General features: G+C 41.5%; 1 protein-coding gene across 1 annotated transcript in view; it reads right to left on the bottom strand.

The window, feature by feature from the left end:
- AMPD3 (adenosine monophosphate deaminase 3) overlaps positions 1-17,917 on the bottom strand; it is a 42,487-nt gene extending 24,570 nt beyond the window's left edge. Inside the window, exons 1-5 of the mRNA XM_077820094.1 lie at positions 17,697-17,917; positions 12,447-12,642; positions 10,949-11,114; positions 7,084-7,303; positions 3,626-3,755 (exon numbers count right to left, since the gene is read on the bottom strand). Of these exons, the coding sequence (XP_077676220.1) occupies positions 3,626-3,755; positions 7,084-7,303; positions 10,949-11,114; positions 12,447-12,642; positions 17,697-17,917 (933 nt within the window). The remainder of the gene's footprint in view (positions 1-3,625; positions 3,756-7,083; positions 7,304-10,948; positions 11,115-12,446; positions 12,643-17,696) is intronic.
- Between the last annotated feature and the right edge of the window lie 4,714 nt (positions 17,918-22,631).

The raw sequence follows: 22,631 nt of genomic DNA, 5'->3' as shown, positions 1-22,631 counted from the left end.
CTATGGGACTATGCTGGAGCCTGCACCCCATGACAAAGTTTATACAGATAGTCTTATGTGCATATATCATATATATATATAACAACATTGTCACTGAGTTAAATTGACACTGTACATTTGGAACAGTTGATAAATATAGTCACAGGTGTCTTGAGCAGCCTATTGATGGTGATATGTCTTTCCAACACTTAAGCCAGTGAAACCATCAGCTGTAAACTACTTGGCTTTCTGGATACATACACTTTCTCTTGTAAACACTACTACCCTTCCTAGTAAGAGCTTCATACTACTTCCTGTGAAGCCAATGGGACATCTAACATTAACTTCACCTAAAGTAGACCTTAGGATAGGATCCCACAAGCTGGTAGTATCCACAACTCCCACTGAAGCCAATGAGAGATGAGGATGGCCAGCACTTTTTAGGATTGGGTCCTTATTCACCAACTGTCTAATACAACAGGAAATGTGTAGTGTAAATAGATAAACAGAAGAATGCCACACCAGGCTCAAAAAACATAGTATATGGGAATTGCAATCCACAGGGGATTACAGAATTAAATAAAACCTGGTTTATATGGCTTAATTCATTAACCCTCTTAACTGTGCTACAGCCTTATAACTGCTAAATAAGAAACTGGCAGCTATGGAGACTTAAGAACTCAAGCAGAAGCAGCAGTGCGAGCTCCCCCTCTCCCCAAACCCACTGCTGTGCACAACCCTAATTTGGAAAGTCTACTTCTATGGGCTGCTTCAGTTTCTGTATCAACTCCGTCCTTGGATTTTCTGCCAAGATGGCCAAAAGAGGAATCACAGATGAGCAATACGTAGTACTGGTGTTGGCTGTCTTAGCTTTAGTGATGTGTATACAGATAAGCTGGGAGCTGTAAAAACCTCACCAGCTTCTGGTCGCTGCTAACCTTTGACACAATCAAACTAGCAATCTAGATATGAATGTCTCCATATCCCTTTACTAGTTCCCATAACCATTCGCTTTGTCTTCCCTACATCCCTATGTCTTCCTTCAGAGGGCTGCAGCAGGTTGCAGAATCACCCCTTGAGTCTCAAATTCAAATGGTGTTTTAATATCATCCACATAATGGAAAAATCTCAGCTTAAATGAGGCCAGTGCTAGAATATTAGGCTTCTGGGACGTAAGGTCTGAGGTGCATTAGCAAAGCACATAATAGGATTTGTTTAACATTGTTAAAGCTATACTTTTTTCCCTAGCCACTAGTATTCGTGTCTCCCTCCAGGAGTATCAAGTTGATATACAAACTTTAGAATGAAAAAGATGTTCTTTAAGATTGGTAACTAATAGCAATATTGTTCATAATTAACAACTTGGTTGGACTTGCTTACATTATGTAACCCCAGGACTGGAAGACTTAAGAGGAATGAAGTGCTCCCTCTGTTACTAAGGGAACAAGCCAGCTGTGGCTAGCTTCATTAACACAAGTTACAACGTTGTTTACCCTTAATTCCACCTACTGAGTTTTGCTGCTTTGGTTGGGATTTATTCACATGAGTAAATATGAGACTATTATCATTACTAGTCTAGTGGATAGGGAGGAAGCTGTAGATGTGATATCTTGATTTTAGTCCCACATGACATTCTCACAGGCAAATTAGGGAAATGTGGTCTAGATGAAACTTCTATAAGGTGGGTGCATAATTGGTTGACAATTACTCTTTTAATATGGTCTTTCAATGGCTCACTGTCAAACTGGAAGGATATATCAGGTGGGGTCTTGCAGAGGTATGTCCTGTATTTGGTACTCGTCAATATTTTCATTGATGACTTGGCTAATGCAGTGGAGAGTCCACTTATAAAATTTGAGGATGACTACTGAGCATATATACTGAACTTGAAAGATTATACTCTATTGCTTAGCACAGATCCGTAACACTTTCTTACTGTTTGGCAGTAAACAGTCAACTCTATAAATACATCCAGGCTGTCTAAAAATACAACTGGCAATCTTTTTGAATTTAAAGGTGGGGATTTCCTTGTTTCGGACAGAAATCATCCCTATTTCTGTTTACTGCTGATCCCTTGTTCAAACGTACTTGTGAACAGCACTTTTATCTTTGAAATGTACCTAATTACATGAAGTGGCAGATACGCTTTGCTAGAGGCACAGTTCCTCAATCATTCATTTAAGTGAATTCAACTGTAAGTCCCAAACCACCTCTTTGCATTTCAATATGCTTTCCTTCCTTGTACACCTTGACTACGCTAGCCACATTTGGACTTCAGTAGAACAGTATGAAATGAACATATTATGAAACTGGAGCAATGTTACTGCTATCTCCTTTTTTTTTCCAGGCTGGCTCATTTTCATCTGCCATTAGCAGTCCTACACAGTAATGGGGTGTGTGCAATCTGTCAGCTGAGAAGATAAGAACTAGATCTGGACTTGCAAAGGGAGGGATTTGTGAAATGGTCTGTTCCAAACAGATAAATTCAGTTTATTCTAAGCATTAAATTTGTTCCTAAACTGTTAGAATTTTTCAGATTATCTATAATAAATCCATTCATGTCTTACGGCAGAACCAAAGTAGGACCTGGGGGAAAATGCTAAACTAAACTGTTATGAACCTAACTCCTAGTGACTTAACATGGAGTTAGACCAGTGAACAGATCTCACAGCATTTAGGAAACCACAGCAAAAAGATAACAAGTATCGTTAGCTAGTACGACAATGAAACCTGTTTTTACTATCTTTCAGTTTAAGTGTATATTCAGTAGCTTCACTGAAGTAACCTCTTGCAATATTTTTATGGCCAAATCCTGTACATGGATGTGCCCATATAGCTTCTGTTTAATTTATTAGATAATACCCTCCAGGTCACATGATGACAGGACTCCCATTAAAATCCATGAGATCAATATGCACATCTGAGGACACAGGGCACAATCCTTGGCCCCAGTTCTGGCTGCTTTGCGCTCCTGAGGTTGTGTCAAGCAGCTGGGAAGGTGTCCTAAAGGAGCTGCCAAGGATTCCCTCTGACACAGGGGAATTCTCCAGAGGGAAAAGCCAGCATAGTTGGTTCAATGCCCCAGCCCATCCTGCCCACACAGGGCTATGTCAGGGGCAGAGAGCATTGTGGAGGAAATGTGCCATGAGCAGGAGGGACCAGGGCAAAGTGCACATGACTCCATCAGATTATTAGCTGCCCTAAGTTACACCAAGAGCTGTTTCAGCTTCTGATTAGCCCAGGATCAGGACAGTGGAAAGGTGGCATAGAACTCACTGCACCAAGTGGAATCTCAGTGAAGTTGAGGATTGAGCCCAGAGTTTGGCCTTCAGAGTTTTGAGTGTGTCACTTCCCTAAGGCAAGAAGGTTTCTGAGCTGAGGCTGCAATGGACCATCAATGAAGGGTTAAATTTATAAACAAAATGTGTGTGTGTTTGGTTTTTTTGTTTTGTTTTTTAAAAAGCTAAACTATATTGGAATATTAACCTGTAATCTAAATGTTTAGTGTGTGTGGTATTTATACAGCATCCTATTCATTCCATCTATATTGCACACAGAGGTTTTAGTAAATGATATAGACTAAAGGAAGAAGGTGAAAATTCCATCACAAAGACTGCAGCATGCTAATAAACCCTTTCATACTTACCTTTCTCACGTTATAGAAGTCTCGATGGGGATTACTCTTCAGTTCTTTAAATTCAGACATTTCATTTAGCATCTCATGTAAACTGAATTTAGATTCTAAAAAGTTAAGTCGTCTGTGGCAATATGTTTTTCTGCAAAAGAGAGATGATGCTTTAATTACAATCAAACTACTCAGATTTTAAAGTTTTCAGAGTGTAAATTACTTTGAGTGAAACAGCATTAGATTTATCCATATTTTAAGGAGTCCCAGATGTGATTTATTAGAGATCTATAGATGAAAAGGGCAAGATATCATTATAAATCTTGACAGGTTTCAGAGTAACAGCCGTGTTAGTCTGTATTCGCAAAAAGAAAAGGAGTACTTGTGGCACCTTAGAGACTAACCAATTTATTTGAGCATGAGCTTTCGTGAGCTACAGCTTTTTTCCTACCCCCCCCCCCCCCCGATGTTCTGGTTTAACTTGGATTTAAACTTGGAGAGTGGTCAGTTTTGGATGAGCTATTACCAGCAGGAGAGTGAGTTTGTGTGTGGAGGGGGGTGAGGGAGTGAGAGAACCTGGATTTGTGCAGGAAATGGCCTAACTTCATTATCATGCACATTGTGTAAAGAGTTGTCACTTTGGATGGGCTATCACCAGCAGGAGAGTGAATTTGTGTTGGGGGGTGGAGGGTGAGAAAACCTGGATTTGTGCTGGAAATGGCCTAACCTGAAGATTACTTTAGATAAGCTATTACCAGTAGGACAGTGGGGTGGGAGGAGGTATTGTTTCATATTCTCTGTGTATATATAAAGTCTGCTGCAGTTTCCACGGTATGCATCTGATGAAGTGAGCTGTAGCTCACGAAAGCTCATGCTCAAATAAATTGGTTAGTCTCTAAGGTGCCACAAGTACTCCTTTTCTTATTATAAATCTTGATTTCTGTGGTTGCCAATTAGGCCCTAAATTTGATTTGATACCAAATATGAAGCCAGTTAATAAAACACTAACAGAATGTACTGGGAAGTTGTGGTTTTTTGTTGTTTTTAATAGCAAAGAACTACAAGGACACTGAAGAAATTTATCTGGCCATGATTTACCCTCTTTTTGCATGTTATAATTTCACTTGTAATATTTTATCTCGGCACTGTGCCTCTGTGGAATTTCCATTTCTTCCAGTTTGGTACATGATTGGGGTGGGGGGGGAAGTAAAATGTATTAGCTAACAAATGCTACCACTCAGATGCTAAATATCACCATCACACAAACCAACCACATTCTTACACAATGGAAGAAACCTGTAAACAAGACTATTAAAACATTGAAACGTTGGTTATTTTCAACCAGAATAGTTATATCTCAAGATATGATCTACTGTGAATGTGATTTAAGTTTTGGGTGCCTTTATAGATGGTATATGTATTTTTTCACTGTCTCTTGCTCCTTTTTGAGTCTTGTTCTTCTGTTTTTTCACTCTCTCAAATTGCTGCACTTTCACCCTCTCTACTCCACTTTTTTTTCTGTTCTCTGTTTACCACTGATGGTTTTTCTCTGCACTATTTGTCAATCCTAATCTATGGTATTTCTAAAGTGTGTCTCAGTTTAATATCTAGCCCTTGTGTAACCCCACTGCTAAGACAGTCCCCCTTATGGTCTTCAGGGCACAGCTCCCCTTCCCTCCCCAACAACACCCCCCCCCCCCCACACACACACACACACAGAGCAAGTATCTGTCTCCGAGGTCAGGGTAGTGGGGCTTTGACCCTGCAGCTAAAGAGCACTTTTGTTCTATCCCTTTCAGGGCATTGAAATTCAAAGGTACTCTGGAACAAAAATAAACATAACTCAAAGCCAGGGTCATCCCACAAACCTTCAGAGAGACCCTGCCAGTCTGGGCTTCCACAGATTCCCTTCCCAGGATCTGTTCATCCCTTCCTGGAGAGCTGATCCAGCAGGCAAGCAAACACCATCTCAGGACTGCACCCAGGCTTCTCTCCCAAAAGAACCAGAGCACTGTTGTTCTCCCTTGGCAGGCCTGAAATGGGCTAGGTCCTCTCCTCTTATCTGCCCTCTCCACAGCTCAGGTTTGCTGCAAGTGTAGTAGAGCAGGGCCAACTGAGTCCACAAGATTTTCTTAATCCCTTCCTACCAGGGAAGAGCCTTCAGCCTCCTTAACTCCCTCACTGTCAGGGGGGCCCTCTCTGTTCCATGACACCTTCTCTTTTGCTACTCTTCTCAGTCTTTCCTCAATGGAACACAAATCACATAGTGTTGTAGTCAGTGAATCCAGGATGTCTGAGTCAATTTGACATTAAGCAGAACAAGTCTGCCCTCTGTCAGAGGCCTGGGATAGTCAGGAATGTATGTGAGGAGATTTAAGGTAGCAAGGGTTAAAGGCCAGTGCTCAGCCAACTGGAGCTTGTCATCCTGCGAGCAGCCTAAACTGGAATGGAGATAAGTGACCGCGAGGCAGGTGCCTGGAATGTTGAGATAGTTTCGTGTGGTTAAGATAAGGGAAAGTTTATGCTGATAAAGTTACTATAAAGACTTTCTTGTGATTGGTTTCTGTTTAGGCTTTTCCACACTGATGCCCACCCTAGCCTGGTCTGAAGAAGTGAAAAGGCTCTGGAGAGCTTGCTCCTGTTTTCAGTTTGGTAAATGGGGGTTTCAACATACTCTAAAATTTAGCCTAAAGAAAGGGTTTGGACTGTTTCTCTCTCTGGCTTGCTTAAAGTGACAACATGTACCCTGCCAGAAGGAAGGGTTTAGAACTGGTCTTATTTTAATTTTTTTACTACTCTGTGTATCTCAGAGAAGCTAGGCTAACTTGTCACTTGTGAAGGATTTGGCCTCCCTTAAAAGGAGAGGATCTAGGGCATGTGGTGGTTGTGAGGCAGGCAAATGGCTTGGTAGGATAACCCAGACTACTGCTCTGGCTCAGGGCCCAAGTCTGAGACTCCAGGGAGCAGTATTCACTGGAGTGCTGCTCTGTTCCTGATATTGGGGCACTGTGAGGCTAATGTGAGCTCAAGTGCTGTTATCCTGCCTCCTGACTGAAGACATAAGTACTGCATTTAATTTTTATTTTATTTTTTTTAACATCAAATGCACAAATCTTCATTATTCAACAAGAAAGCTGATATTCCAATTATATAGTACTGGTGACGTACAAAGTTCTGGTTCCCACATTTCTAAAGTTTCAGGTCAGATTTGGCCTGAAACGTGTTTTATATAAACTCATTCACGCTTCATTATGCCTAGTACCCAGAGGCTAAAGTCACACCTTTAGAGGTATACTGCTTTCACTACTTAGGTTTTTCTGTTCATTGTAAGGCATTTTTCACTGTATTTCCCCACCCATGGATGGTAAGACACTCAGCAGATGTAAAGCAAATGCTTTGGACACAAGCAGTCTCACAAGAAATTGCTGCTGATCTGTATTATCAGCTCTCTGGAAAAGCATGGTAGTAAACATACATACGTTGGACCATCTGCAATGAGAGCAAGAACGTGGCTGAGATCAAGTGTGTAGGTCACCAGATCAGGATATGGCAGACTCCGTGGCTCATTGAGTTTCATCGTTTCTTTATTGTCATAAACAAAGAGAATGCCTCCTTGCATTTTGACAACATAATCCAAATTGCCCGGTGCATCGTCAAGGTTGTAAGGATTCTCTAGTTTTCCTGGGGGTGGATGGAAATCTGTGAAACAAGCTTGATGTCAGAATGATGTCAGAAGTAACCCATTTTGAAAGGTAAAATAGTTACAGAAAGAAATTAATCTTGTTAGTTTCTGCTCTAAAAAGAATGATTGATTCCAAATCCACCTTTCATCTATTAAAAGCATGTTGGTAGTTACTCTAAAGGACCTATAGTCATAGCACAGTTGGCTTTATTCTGACCAGCTTCATTAAAAATTAAATGCAGTTCTGATTATTATTTTTTAAAATAAGTTGGGCCTTACTAAATTCATGGTCCATTGTGGTAAATTTCACACTCTTGGGGTTTTTAAAATCTGAAATTTCACAGATTCAGATACTTAAATTTGAAATTTCATGGGACTGGGAGCTGCAGGGGTTCGCAAGACTATTGTGGAGGTGGGTAATGCCGCCATTACTTCCTCACTGCTGGTAGCTGAGGCGCTGCCTTCAGAGCTGGGCAGCCATCGAGTGGCAGCTGCTGGCCGGGCGCCCAGCTCTGAAGGCAGCACCACTGCCAGCAGCAGCGCAGAAGTAAGGGTGGCGATACCGTCCCAGGCCACCTTGACTTCTGCACTGTTGCTGGAGGCAGCGCTGCCTTCACAGCTGGGCTCCTAGCTAGCAGCTGCAGGGCTTCCTGCAGCCAGGGGAGGTTGCCGGAGGCGGGTCTGACCCGGGCCCTGGAGCAGCCTGTGCTGGGGAAGAGGAAGTCACATCCCTCCCCTGCCCAGTCAGGTCTAGCAGCTGGAGCCTGATACATGGTAAGAGCCCCTGGCTGGAGTGCCCCTTGCCCTGCCCCTCCCCAGCTCTGGGCCAGTGCTCGGGGTTAAAGAGGCCTTGGGTTGGCTGTCTGACCCTACAACAGCATTCTTCTCCCCGCCACCCCCCAACCACGACACCCTGGGCAGCTGGTCACCCACACGTACGGCCAGCCATACCCCCCAAAAGTGACAACCCCCCATACCATGCCACCCTCACTTTTGCCCTGCTGCTGTCAATGGCACTGCCTTCACAGCTGGGTGCCCATCCAGTTCTTCCGCACTGCCTTCAGTACAGGTGGCAATACGTGAACCCCCTATAATAGCCAGATTTCATGGAGGAGACCAGATTTCACGTTTCATTTTTCATGGCCGTGAATTTGGTAGGACCCTATTTATAAGCTACTAAAGTTTCTATCATAATTCCAATACACTATTTTAAGTACTCTGATGCCATTTACAGTTGGACTCCAAATGCTATGCATCGCCGCCAACACCATATTATAGTTCAAGGTATGCCTATGTCTCAATACAATTTCAGAAACAGTTTAAAAAAAAAGAAAAGATTGGGGATGAAAGTACAGTTGAGATCTTCGAGTACTGACTACCTCTCCATGACTACTAGTCCCCTTTCACCTTTTTATTACAGTGGTTTTGGACATGTTTCACCACAAATGAATCAGCAATTCCAATTTTGATACATCATTCAGAAAGGAATAGGATACACTCTCCTCCCCGCATCATGTCATGCAGTGAGATAAGTGAGTAGGTGCAGTAAACTTTCACCCAGTGATGAATATGCTCCATACTTGGCAAAGGTAGGCAATAACCAAGACCCAAAGTGTTTCCTAAACTTTATGGCATAGACCAAACCTCTTCTGCATATTCAGATAAAGCTGCTTTTATTTTTATAAAACACTCCTTATTTTCATGCTTCTCTGATTTTGGCCAGAACCAGGAAATGCGGAAGTCAAAGTGACAATAGTTTTCCCTGTAGTTTTTCCAGTATAACGAGAATCAGGAATTACCAGAAATGTAGTGAGAAGACCTGTTTTAATGAGATTTTTAGTCCCATCTTACAATTCCGCAAGGTTTGAATAATTTGGATACAAGTCAGCTAAACAAACTTTTGGGTGCTTATCTAAATTGAACCTCCAAAGCCTTTGCCCATCACTAAGGCTGCGATTTAGTCATGGAGGTCGCGGAAGTCACTGCATGGGTTACTTCCAGCAGCCTCCATGACTTTAGCCTGCAGTGGTCAGGAGCTGCAGGGTCCCCTTCCGACCGCTGGGGCAGGAATCTGTGGGGTTCCAATGCTACCTCTGGTGCCCCCAGCAGCTCTTGTCCACTGGCAGGGGAACCCCCTGGCAGCTCTGGGCCCTGGGGGAAGGGTGGCAGGGGCCCCCGAGCTCCCAGCTGCTGTGGCCGTGGGGGGTGGTGGGGAAACCCCAAGCTCCCAGCCCCCATGGGCAGCGGGGGACACTAAGAGCTGCAGGTAGCAGGGGTACCCCGCAGCCCCCAGCTGCTACAGGCAGTTCCTAGTCCCTGCAGCTGTCGCACTTGAAGTAGTGAGGGGATCTGCAGATCCCCATTTTGTTAGGGATATTTTTAGTAAAAGTTAAGGACAGCTCACGGCTTCCATGAATTTTTCTGTTTTGCCCATGACCTGTTCATGACTTTTACTAAAAATATCCGTGACACAATCTTAGCCTTACCCATCACTAATTAGTGATTAGATCATACCCTCTCTCAGTGTATAACTAGCATACAGTGTATTCCAACCTCAGCTATGACCTAAACCAATTAAGCCATGCCTGGACTTAATACTAAGTAGTCTGAAGAACAAGATCATGCATTCAGTCGTGGCTTAATAGACTAAGTAAGAAAGGGAAGTTACCACATCCTTGCCATTCCTTTTTGAAGTTATAGCACCTGAAGAGACGTGTTGTGCATTGATACCAGAAGTGTCTCAACAGTAAATAGATATTCAAATAGATATTCACAACCACCTGGATACAACTTACTCAAATACTTTATTTTAAAGAGACCTTGACAACTTAAATCACAACCTTAAAATCATCTTTTTACTTAATTACTAATACCTTAGAACTAACAATGTGAAACTTGTTTTCAAATAAGATTTCTCTCTTGCATCTAGACAGCCATGATGTCTCACCAACTAGCCTAGAAATTCTCACAAATATAATCTATCTTCTCTTGAATATTCAGTATATTTCTACTCTCCCCAGAAAAATTTCCTTATAATATAAAACCTCCTACCTGATGACATATAAACTTTCTCGTCCCTGTCACTACAGGAGAGGACAACCATTTAAATGTCTCTTTCCAGCCAAGTTCATCCTGAGGATGTGGCTAGGTCCAACAAAAACTAAGACTCTTATATGTTTATGGCTATTTAACAATATACTCTCATATTTCCAGGGATGTAAAATAAATGTGGTCCCTCAAATCAGGTTCAAAGGACTGGCCTCCTTCAGAACCCTACCACAAATGATCTACACCTTTCCCCCTATTACTGTAGTTAAAATGTAATTTACATTACTTTTTCTTGTTTGCTACAAATATTAATGTCAGGGAATTACATTGTGTCTTTAGGGGTGTGGTTGTGGTGTTGTTGTTTGGGGGGGGGGGGTTAAACTAGAGGTTATTCCAGACCAAAACCCCACATCCAAACCTGCCTGAACTTCAGGAAAATTTAAATTCAGAATGAACTTTGCAGCTTAAGTCCCTATCTAGTGTTTGCTTATTCAAACTGGAGAATAGATTTCAGAATGTAGCCTTTTTATTCTAAATAGAAATAATCACAGAAATCAAATGTTTTCTACAGTATGATAGTACTTTTTTTTTAAAAAAAGGGAAACCTATTGTACCTGGACATACTTCATCTTCCATCTTCCATTTTTCATCTTGCATAGTGCATAAATACTGTGCTGTTGTTCTTGGAAAGCGATGGTAAGCAAGGCGACAATACTTCTCTCGAATTCGCAGAGCTTTCACCAGGCCCTTCGCAGCCTGTTCGTAATCATCAACTGTAACCTGAAAAGAGAGGCTGTATAAATACTGATGGAAGGGAAACAGGAGCATCTATAAAAAGTCAGTTTGTCATTCATTTAAACCCACTTGGGCAATAATAAGATTTTTATTTCCAGAAGTGTAAACCTTTGTAGGATTTGGGTCTAAGACCTGGATCCACAAATTGACTTAGACATTGCAATGCTCCTCAATGTGGCACCTACTTCTAGGTGTCTAGAAAATCACAGGAACAACACTGTGATACATAAAGCCAAGTTAGGTGCCTAGGCTCCCCATACAATGAATGGGGAGAGATAGGAGCCTCAGAATGTGATTCACAAAAGATGGCACATCATGTGGAAAACTGTCTAAGCTAGCCAATGGGAGATGCCTATGACAGAAGCGTGTCTTAAACCCTGCCACTCTGATGGAGATAGGAGCCTAAGTCCAGGCTGGAGAGAGGCACCTAGCTCTGCTAGCAATCCATGAATGGGAACCCACCACCTGGAGTCAGGTGGCTAAGTTATTTCTTGTGACAATGAGTTAGGGACCTGCCCTCACTCTACACAAAATGGGGGGAGGAAGTTGTGGGGCTGCCCACCTATTAATTTTTAGTTTAGTGGTTAGAGCACTCATGTGGGAGATATGGGAGACCCAGGTTCAATTCCCGCTTCTCTGGCAGAAATAGAGAGGATGAACAGTGGTGTCTCACCTCTCAGGAGAGTGCTCTAATCACTGGGCTATGGGATATTCTGATATGGGGCTCCCTAGATCTCTTCTCCTGAAACTCTTCCACTGTGTATAAAGAGTGAGTGGAGCAGTGGAACTGTACCTTGGGTCTCCCACCTCTGCAGTGGATGCCTTAACCACTGGATTAGTCATTTTCTCTCTCTCGCCCAATGACTCTAAGTATTTATGCACCATGTACCAATGGACCCTAAAACTGGGACTTAGGCGCCTATGTCTGAAACTTAAGCCCCAAAGGTACTTAAATGCCTTGCCCAAGGTCATAGAAGAAGTTGGTGAAAGAGCCAGATGTTAAAACTAAGTGTTGAGTCCAAATCTAGTGCCTTAACTACAAGAACATTCTTTCTCCCATCACTGTATGCTAAAGCACATGTAAAATATAACTAGGCATTAAATATCTTTTTTTTTCTCACCAATTAATACACAGTCATAAATAACCTGGGGCAAATTCTGCCTCATCACACCTGTACAACCCCATTGACTTCAGTGTGAGATGTCAAAGTATAACAGGAGGGCCATAACAAGCAATCATTCCACACTGCATAAGTCCTCTCTTTCTTCTCCCTCCCCCACCTAGAATATTAAAAGAAAAATTGACAGATTTCTTACCCCAGCACAGTAATCCCCACTGATTGTAACTCTCTGAAACTCTGGAACTGTAAATGCCTCTTGGACTGACTGACCAACACCTGGAAGAACTGGAGTTGCAGGAGAGGGAAGTGAACTGATTGATGGTGCCTTCCACTCTTGGGTTGGCATTTGTAATGACAAGGACTGGGACCGAATCATCCTGAAACTTTTCTTCCTAGGAATTCATGGTATCAAAAGTTATATCAGAAACCAGTCTATAAAGCAAAGAACTATTTCATTCTAGAAGGCTTTCTGTAATATAATAGATTTCAAATGATTCAAAAATGTTGGTTTATAAAAATGAGCTTTGAAATGTTTAGTCCAGTGATATTTCTGACACTTGTAGCATGCTACATGCAATTTATGTACAACACACACACACAATAAGCCCTGATTATTTAGAAAATAGATAATTGAAAGTTGGTATGCAGATTTTTTTGTGTGTGTTGCAGCAACATCAAGTGAGAGATTGATGTCACTATAATGAGTGAAAATATGTTCACTACACCTATGCTTAATATAGCAGGAGTTGAGAAATTTCTGACTCTTAAAACATTATTGCACCAGAAATTAATAAAATGGCAGCTAGGAATGTGAGTGGGTGTGTACTGGGTAAGGTAAGTGATTATGTACGGTCAAAAGTTATTACATCGGCTTCTGATTCTTGGTGACAGTTGCAGGGTTTAGAAACATATCAAGTTGATTGGTATGGTTTCATTTAAAAATACAGGTGTCTTTCAGTTGTATTGTAAGTAGCAAAGGCATGTTCTGTCCATATGAGGAAAATGGCTTCAGTTGATTGACTTCAACAGGATCGGGCCATTTATATTCAATGGGAATTTCGCCGGTTGCTTCCTTGAGAGCAGGAATGGACTTGTATAACAAAATCAAATCCCTATTTTAAATTGCCACTTTAGAATACCATGAGGTTTCCAATACAAAGGTAAAGCCCACCTCATCAGGCAAACTGTTTGCTGATTCCTTGCTTAAGACAAGTTTAACTGAATGATGGCCATGCATAATGTCCTGATTAACAATCAGTCTTGTAAAAGATATATTTGTATACCACGAAATTAAATCTCCCGTATGAAGCTTACTTGTAATTTATTTTTCTAAACATAGAATCATAGAATATCAGGGTTGGAAGGGACCTCAGGAGGTCATCTAGTCCAACCCCCTGCTCAAAGCAGGACCAATCCCCAATTAAATCATCCCAGCCAGGGCTTTGTCAAGCCTGACCTTAAAAACTTCTAAGGAAGGAGATTCTACCACCTCCCTAGGTAACGCATTCCAGTGTTTCACCACCCTCCTAGTGAAAAAGTTTTTCCTAATATCCAACCTAAACCTCCCCCACTGCAACTTGAGACCATTACTCCTTGTCCTGTCCTCTTCTACCACTGAGAATAGTCTAGAACCATCCTCTCTGGAACCACCTCTCAGGTAGTTGAAAGCAGCTATCAAATCCCCTCTCATTCTTCTCTTCTGCAGACTAAACAATCCCAGTTCCCTCAGCCTCTCCTCATAAGTCATGTGTTCCAGACCCCTAATCATTTCTGTTGCCCTTCGCTGGACTCTCTCCAATTTATCCACATAAATTGTAGTGTGGGGCCCAAAACTGGACACAGTACTCCAGATGAGGCCTCACCAATGTCGAATAGAGGGGAACAATCACGTCCCTCGATCTGCTCGCTATGCCCCTACTTATACATCCCAAAATGCCATTGGCCTTCTTGGCAACAAGGGCACACTGCTGACTCATATTCTCGTCCACTGTCACCCCTAGGTCCTTTTCCGCAGAACTGCTGCCTAGCCATTCGGTCCCTAGTCTGTAGCTGTGCGTTGGGTTCTTCCGTCCTAAGTGCAGGACCCTGCACTTATCCTTATTGAACCTCATCAGATTTCTTTTGGCCCAATCCTCCAATTTGTCTAGGTCCCTCTGTATCCTATCTCTGCCCTCCAGCGTATCTACCACTCCTCCTAGTTTAGTATCATCCGCAAATTTGCGGAGAGTGCAATCCACACCATCCTCCAGATCATTTTTGAAGATATTGAACAAAACCGGCCCCAGGACCGACCCCTGGGGCACTCCACTTGACACCGGCTACCAACTAGACATGGAGCCATTGATCACTACCCGTTGAGCCCGACAATCTAGCCAACTTTCTACCCACCTTATAGTGCATTCTTCCAGCCCATACTTCAACTTGCTGACAAGAATACTGTGGGAGACAGTGTCAAAAGCTTTGCTAAAGTCAAGAAACAATACATCCACTGCTTTCCCTTCATCCACAGAACCAGAATCATACAAATCTCATCATAGAAGGCGATTAGTCAGGCACGACCTTCCCTTGGTGAATCCATGCTGACTGTTCCTGATCACTTTCCTCTCATGTAAGTGCTTCAGGATTGATTCTTTGAGGACCTGCTCCATGATTTTTCTGGGGACTGAGGTGAGGCTGACTGGCCTGTAGTTCCCAGGATCCTCCTCCTTCCCTTTTTTAAAGATTGGCACTACATTAGCCTTTTTCCAGTCATCTAGGACTTCCCCCGTTCGCCACGAGTTTTCAAAGATAATGGCCAATGGCTCTGCAATCACAGCCGCCAATTCCTTTAGCACTCTTGGATGCAACTCGTCCGGCCCCATGGACTTGTGCACGTCCAGCTTTTCTAAATAGTCCCTAACCACCTCTTTCTCCGCAGAGGGCTGGCCATCTACTCCCCACTGTTGTGATGCCCAGCGCAGCAGTCTGGGAGCTGACCTTGTTAGTGAAGACAGAGGCAAACAAAGCATTGAGTACATTAGCTTTTTCCACATCCTCTGTCACTAGGTTGCCTCCCTCATTCGGTAAGGGGCCCACACTTTCCTTGGCTTTCTTCTTGTTGCCAATATACCTGAAGAAACCCTTCTTGTTACTCTTGACATCTCTTGCTAGCTGCAGCTCCAGGTACGATTTGGCCCTCCTGATTTCATTCCTACATGCCTGAGCAATATTTGTATACCCTTCCCTGGTCATATGTCCAACCTTCCACTTGTAAGCTTCTTTTTTATGTTTAAGATCCGCCAGGATTTTACCGTTAAGCCAAGCTGGTCGCCTGCCATATTTACTATTATTTCGACTCATCGGGATGGTTTGTCCCTGTAACCTCAACAGGGATTCCTTGAAATACAGCCAGCTCTCCTGGACTCCTTTCCCCTTCATGTTAGTCCCCCAGGGGATCCTACCCATCCGTTCCCTGAGGGAGTCTACTCTTTTAAAGAGTTTAAAGTATTTAAAGTATGCTTGAAATAATGAATTACCTATGACTTACATGCTGTGAACTTCTCCCCTTCATAATTTTACAGAAAAAGTGCCAACACTTTAAAATGACCTTACAGGAAAACTTGAATAGTAATGCAAATACAGAGTCACCATTGCCTAGTAACAGTGACCAATGGTAAAACTTGGCACCTACTTCAAGGATCTCTAAGAATTCCTTCTCCAATCCAGTGTCAATAAGAGCCCTTAAACAGAAGGAACACTGAAGTCTGGGGCTTTGTATTAATTCTGTGACACTTTATTTATTTCCTCAAATATGTGGTATAAATAATACACGAGCCAAATTCTACCTTCACTTTCATGGGTGTAACCCCCACCACCCGAAGTCAACACTGAAGCGCCTCTTAAACTTTCACTCAAGATGAATTGAAGTCAGTGGGAGTTATACTTTTATAACTGAAGGCAGAACTGGACCATAAGTGTTCTTCAATCATTGAGGGCAAGGGTGATTACTAGTCTGATCCCCACAAGTGAAGAGCATAAATATAGTATCCCACTTACCAGGATAAAGCCTGTACTAATACTTAGACACAAACACAGCTTGATTGAAGCTATTTTTATAAGGCATTTTCCCTCATTAAAAATGTTCGGTTTACATATCCTCTTAGAAGTTTTTCCACAAGAAAAAAAAGTGTCAAACAGTTGTCTGAATGCATGGGAAGACAAGGTAGAGATTTTTTTTTTAATTTTTATGACCATGTCAACTGCTGAAACCCACTAATTGAACTTTCATGATTCACCTCCAAAATATCTCAGCAAGTATCATCATGTTGGTAGCAGAATTAAATCACTTTTCTGCCTTGCGTCTCTGTTACATTAGAATAAAAACCAGTCCATATTTAAGTAATGGTAGTAATTTTTTTTCTCATAGGAAAATAAAATGAATGTGTATTTTTAGAACTTCATGTTTGTTTAATAGATGGCAATAATCTATTAGATCTCATATGGCCTTTATCTCTGAGTTAAGGGAACCCTAATAATATCCCATTTGAGCCCATGACACTTCTCAGTTACTCCTTCAGTGATAAGTCAAGCATTTGCTGTCATCTATTTTTATCGAGCTAAAACAAAAACATTTAACACTGACTGCCGTAAATGTTTAGATGTGTTAAAACTCAACATTGAGACTGAAAATCATGTTTTCAAAAAACACACACAGCCTCCTTAAGTGTGTTGCTGATTTTATTTACACTGAAAGAATCTCAAAGTTTGTATTTGCCTCTCACCAGCTATGCTGTTTTGTTGAACTTGTGTACTCCTATAGTTTTACTGGGAGTACATGTCAGGGGATAACCTCACCAACTCAGGATCCTTCCATAACTCTGTTAGAGGACACTCCCCAGGTCATCTGCAACAGGAGCTACAAAGGGACATTACAAAGGGTGTGGAGGCCACCTGTTCATGTGTGTGTGTTCCCTGACCTTGCAATGGTCTCTCTGAACAATCCTGGGGCAGATTATTTCCATCCTTAATGGATCAGAACAAGCAGGTGCTAAGAACCTGCAATTTTCCACTCCCATTAAAGAGTACTGCAGGTGAAGCACCTCTCAGGATCTGGTCCAATAGCAATATGTTTGTTAGGTGGTGATGTGCATTGTGTTCGTCGCATTCTGAATGCAAGCAAACTCTAAAACTATGTCCTGCAACATAAGTTTACCTTTTCAAGACACTGTGTTTGTTGCAAAGCAGCTGCCAGACTTTTACCCTTTGTATATATCAAAGCAATCAGCATTACAACTTCCGGGAACACGTGCAATAAAGCAGCACATTCTAAATCATACAGCACAGGTTGCTGGCTTCTGTATTCAAGCATCCTGGATGAGTATCATGCCATTTGTGATGTATTCCTGTATGTAATTCTAAAGCCCACTTTAAACATTTTTTCCAGGAAAACAATGGCTTCTGAACAAACCTCTTAGCTGTCTCCACAGAATGCTGTTCTGCCAACTCCTTCTGCAGTTCCCTCTCTTTAGCCTCTTTCTGCCCAATAGGACAGTCTTCAGGCACAGTGAATAGTGACAAGGCATCTTTGCTGTCTTCTTCTCTGAGAACTTTAGCAAATACCTTCTCTGCTAGAAGCCGCACCTGCTCATCAACCTCAGAAATGTTCAGCTTTGGAAATTGCCTAGGCATCTCTGCTAATAATAATAATAATTAAAAAAAAGCCAGTTCACAGAATTGTAACTAAAAGTTGAATAAAACAATTATTTTTCATGGCATTTCTACTGAAACTAAGATAAGATTTTAGAAAGAGAGTGTGCATGCATACAATTTACAGGACACTAGCTTAACAGTACTCAATAGTACATAAGACAACAACCAAACTATCATAAGAATCAAGGGAATCCTTTGAGCACATTTTGTTTTGGAGCTCAGTTTAATGTGTGAATTAGGATTTTTTTTAACTCTGGATAAATTTTGTTACTTCCATCAGAAAATAACACTTTTCTAAGGTACAAATTGATTTAGGCACAAAAACACCACTGCCTTAAGGCTGGTTGAAGAGAATGAGACTGAATGAAAGGCCATTCTCTATGCCAGTTGATCATATGGTACAGGTTAAGATGAGATTTCCACTGCTGAGTAATGCCGCTTGGGCTGAAGGATACTCTTGTATTTATCATGGTCTATGTGAAGATATAGAGAAAGTTAAGAATTATGATTAATAAGGATGTTCACTTGCACTAACCTTTTAATGTGATTCACAACCTTGTGTCACAGTTCAGGGCAACTGCACCTGTATTTCCCCATAGTGGTCCAGCAAGGGCATCCACTCTCAAGCTTCCAGAGCCCTAGCCATTGCCTTTCTTGGGCTGGTCAGAAGGGAGTGAGACACAGGTATTTCTAGGCTGCACAGTTCCCTGACTCTACTGTGTTACTCCCAGCTGAGACAGGCTGCCAAGCACACTTGCTTGCTTTCACTTCAGAGACTGATAACAGAATGATTGTCAACAGGTATATGTCACCACACAGTTCTTATTATGCAAATCTAGTTTATTTTTAAGGTAAAAACACTACAAAGAAAACTTATTAAACAGAAAAATAAGCTACTTGCATGCTAATAAGCTTCCCAGACATCAACCCAATTCTGATATGGGCTCTGTCAGGAGCAGTCCTACCCCACCCTATGCATTTTCTTGTCACTACAAATTCATCACAGCTTCAGCTCAGAACAAGCACAGCCTTGTGGGACCTCAGTAGGCCCCATCCTTCCACCCCTTCGTTAAGAATTAGGGCCCTCCATGTGTAACCCACACACCTCCAGTGTGTGGTGTTCTGTCCCATCTAGTGGTGCCGAGGCCACTTAGAAAGAGAAAATGAGTCTGCTCTACAGCCTTAGCTAACAACCAGTTGGCTTTTAGCTCATGTGGTAGAGGCTTGTGCACTAAGCTCCAGAGGTCCCCGGTTCGATCCCACTTGCCAACGGCCGGGTTTGTTGGTGTTACACATGCACCAGGGGTCCTGTTTGGTTTTTGGCCAGGAAGAAGATCCTGAGTCTGTTTAAAACCCAGGCTATTTATCCAAAAAACCCAGGAGAGTGGTTTCAGAACCTCGAAAACAGAGGAAGTACATTAGCATCCCCCACCATGCTAGAAAAGGTATATACAATGCCATGATAACACATATGCAATGGCATTTTTTTATACAATGTACTCCAAAGGTGTTAACCCTAATTCAATAAAGTTTAACCTTATTGATTTTAAGTTTCTGAATTCCATAAAGTTTGTTCAGTATATTAGACTGTCAGTCTGTCACAACGTTACCAAAATTCTTATATTATTGCGCATTCCCAAGACAATATGTACATGTGAACCTGTTGAGACTTGGCGCTAGAAATTATACAAATTCCACAAGCAGTGAATTTTTACGATGTAATATACATTCAGTGGAGAAAGGTACAAGTATTCATTCTGAACAGAATGTTAATAAAGTAGGGAAGTCACACTAGTAAAGTTCTTTCCTGCTTCCGGCCTCCCACTCTACTCCATTGTCTTTAAATCAATTCCATAACCATTGGCAAGTTGAAAACTGATTTTAAATACAGTCATATTTGCATCTCTTTATCTTTTGTTTGTCATGTAGCTCTTGTGAAGTGGACATGGCTATGTGGCAGAAGTTGAAATGCTGTGTTTATCTCGGCAAAGGTTTTTAATTAGTATTCTAACAGCTCATAACCTGCCTTTGATCTGCATGTGAGAAGGAGGCAGGGTATGGACTCTAGTTTCTATTGGATTTTTAATTTTTTTTAAAGCTGTTTTTATATTTAGTGTTTCTATTTTAATATCTTTGCATCATAAAAAGACTTCAGTTTTATTATAGCTGCACCACTATAGATGATCTTTTAGAGTTTCTTCTGCAACTCTAAAGTTTTGTTTGTTGAACTCCTTCACAAACACTATCCCCAGTCTGGAACTTGATACATATGGTAGCAATTCAGGGAAAACTGTGGGTAAACTATTGCCCAGCAGTATTAGTTTTTAAAGCATTTTTAAATTCCTTTGGGTATGACAGGTGCTATTTCGAGCCAGATTCCATTCTATTTATTTGGGTTTAAAAATAGATGTGAACATGAACCAAAAAAACTGAATCCAAATACCACCAAACCTTTGGAAAGTCTGGATCTGACCTTTGCATTTCAGTCCCTTCTTTGAATATGTATTTAAAAAGAAAATAGTTACTGTGGTGTTTATTTTCAAAGTTTGTCTTATGCTAAAAACCAGGTCTGGGTCATGACAACTTGGCATGGTTTGTCAGTGCCCTTATTACAATATTTTGCAAGCATGCTGCAGGCTTCAAATGTTCATATGTGATCCTTTTGACATGTCAGCCTGTTGTTTTCTTGATCTAAAAGATTCTTCTAATTAACATCCACCTGTTTCCACAGTTGTTTTGAGATTTGCTTTTGCTTTTAGTCTAAAAAGCTGATGTAGGTTGAGAAAATAGTGAATTGATAAATGAGAACATAAGAATGGCCATACTGGGTCAGACCAATGGTCCATCTAGCCCAGTATCCTGTCTTCCAACAGTGGTCCGTGCCAGATGCTTTAGAAATGAAATGAACAGACCAGGGCAATTTATCAAGTGATCGATTTCCTATCATCCAGTCCAGATTGGTGAGGCATGATTTCCTTTTACAAAAGCCATGTTGACTCTTCCCCAACATGTTGTATTTATCTGTGTCCCATACTTCTGTTTCAACCAATTTGCCTAGTACTGAAGTTAGGCTTACTGGCCTGAAGTTGCCAGGACTGCCCCTGGAGCCTTTTTTTAAAAATCGTCATTACTTTAGCTATCCTCCAGTCATCTGGTACAGAGGCTGATTTAGGTGACCGGCCACCTACCACATTTAGTAGTTCTGCAATTTCATATTTGAATTCCTTCAGAACTCTTGGGTGAATACAATCTGGTTCTGGTGACTGACTACTGTTTTAATTGATCAATTTGTTCCAGAACCTCCTCTACTGACACCTCACTCTGGGACATGTCAGATTTGTCACCTAAAAAGAATGGCTCAGGTTTGGGAATCTCTCTCTCACCCTCTGCAGTGTAGCCTAATGGAATTTAATTTCGCCGCAAGAGCCTTATCTTCCTTGAGTGCTCCTTTAGCACGTGGATTGTTCAGTGGCCCCATTGGTTGTCTGGCAGGCTCCCTACTTCTGATGTACTTAAAAAATATTGCTGTTAGTTTTTTGTCTTGGCCTGCCTTCTTAAACTCTTACATTTAACTTGACAGAGTTTGTGCTCCTTTCGATTTTCCTCAGTTGGATTTGACTTCCAGTTTTTAAAGGATGACTTTTTGTCTCTAACTGCCTTTTTGACTCTGTTTAACCATGTTGGCTTTTTTTTTTTATTTGGGGTATATATATAGTTTACGCCTCTTAAAAAAACAAAACAAAACAAAACAACCCATAATAAAAGTTTCCATGCAGGTATATCACTCTTGAGACTGTTCCTTTTAATTTCAGTTTAACTAGCTGCCTCATTTTTGTGTAGTTCCCCCTTTTGAAGTTAAATCCTACTGTGGTGGATTTCTTTGGTATTTTCCCCCCTACAAAGATGTTAAATTTAAATACATTATGGTGATTATTACCAAATGGTTCAGCTATATTCACCTCTCGGACCAGATCTTGTGCACCATTTAGTATTAAATCAAGAATTGCCCCTCTCCTGGTGGGTTCCAGGGCTAGCTGTTCCAAAAAGCAGCTAGTAATGGTGATTTACGGATATTTTTATTCTTATCTTGCATCTGATCCAAAGCCCAGTGAAGTCAATGGAAAGGTTCCTATTGACTTCAGATCTACCCTTAAGCTTTTCTGTTTAGCAGCAATATGGTAACACCAAATATTAAATTTTCACAAAACCAAGTATAATCATAGAACAACTTCTATACACATGGTTGGCCTACTGATGCAGTGACAATGCAATATGTACCCAAACTGAATTTCTAATTTCAGTTTCTCACTCTCAAGTCTCATTAAAGTCATAGGATTCTTTCTATTGACCACTGTAGCCATAATTGTCAGCAACAGTTGCATGCAGTATTGTTGCAGCTGTAACAATCCCAGGATAGTAGAAAGACAAGGTGGATGAGGTAATATCTTTTATTGGACCAACTTCTGTTTGAGAGAGACAAACTTCCAAGCCACACAGAACTTGTCTCTCTAACCAACAGAAGTTGGTCCAATAAAAGCTATTACCTCACCCACCTTGTGTCTCTAACAATAGTTAGACCCAGAGATAGCTGCTAAGTAACAAGCTGTCAGTAACAAGGACTTCCTAGGCTGCCTCAGGTGGTGTTGGAAACAGTTCACAGCTAGTTAACGTAGGACTAAATCAGTTCCATTAA

This window comes from Eretmochelys imbricata, chromosome 6 (genome assembly GCF_965152235.1).
Source record: "Eretmochelys imbricata isolate rEreImb1 chromosome 6, rEreImb1.hap1, whole genome shotgun sequence".
Classification (NCBI taxonomy): Eukaryota; Metazoa; Chordata; order Testudines; family Cheloniidae; genus Eretmochelys; species Eretmochelys imbricata.
Note: the sequence above shows the minus strand (reverse complement) of the source record. Positions and strands in the feature narration are given on the sequence as shown.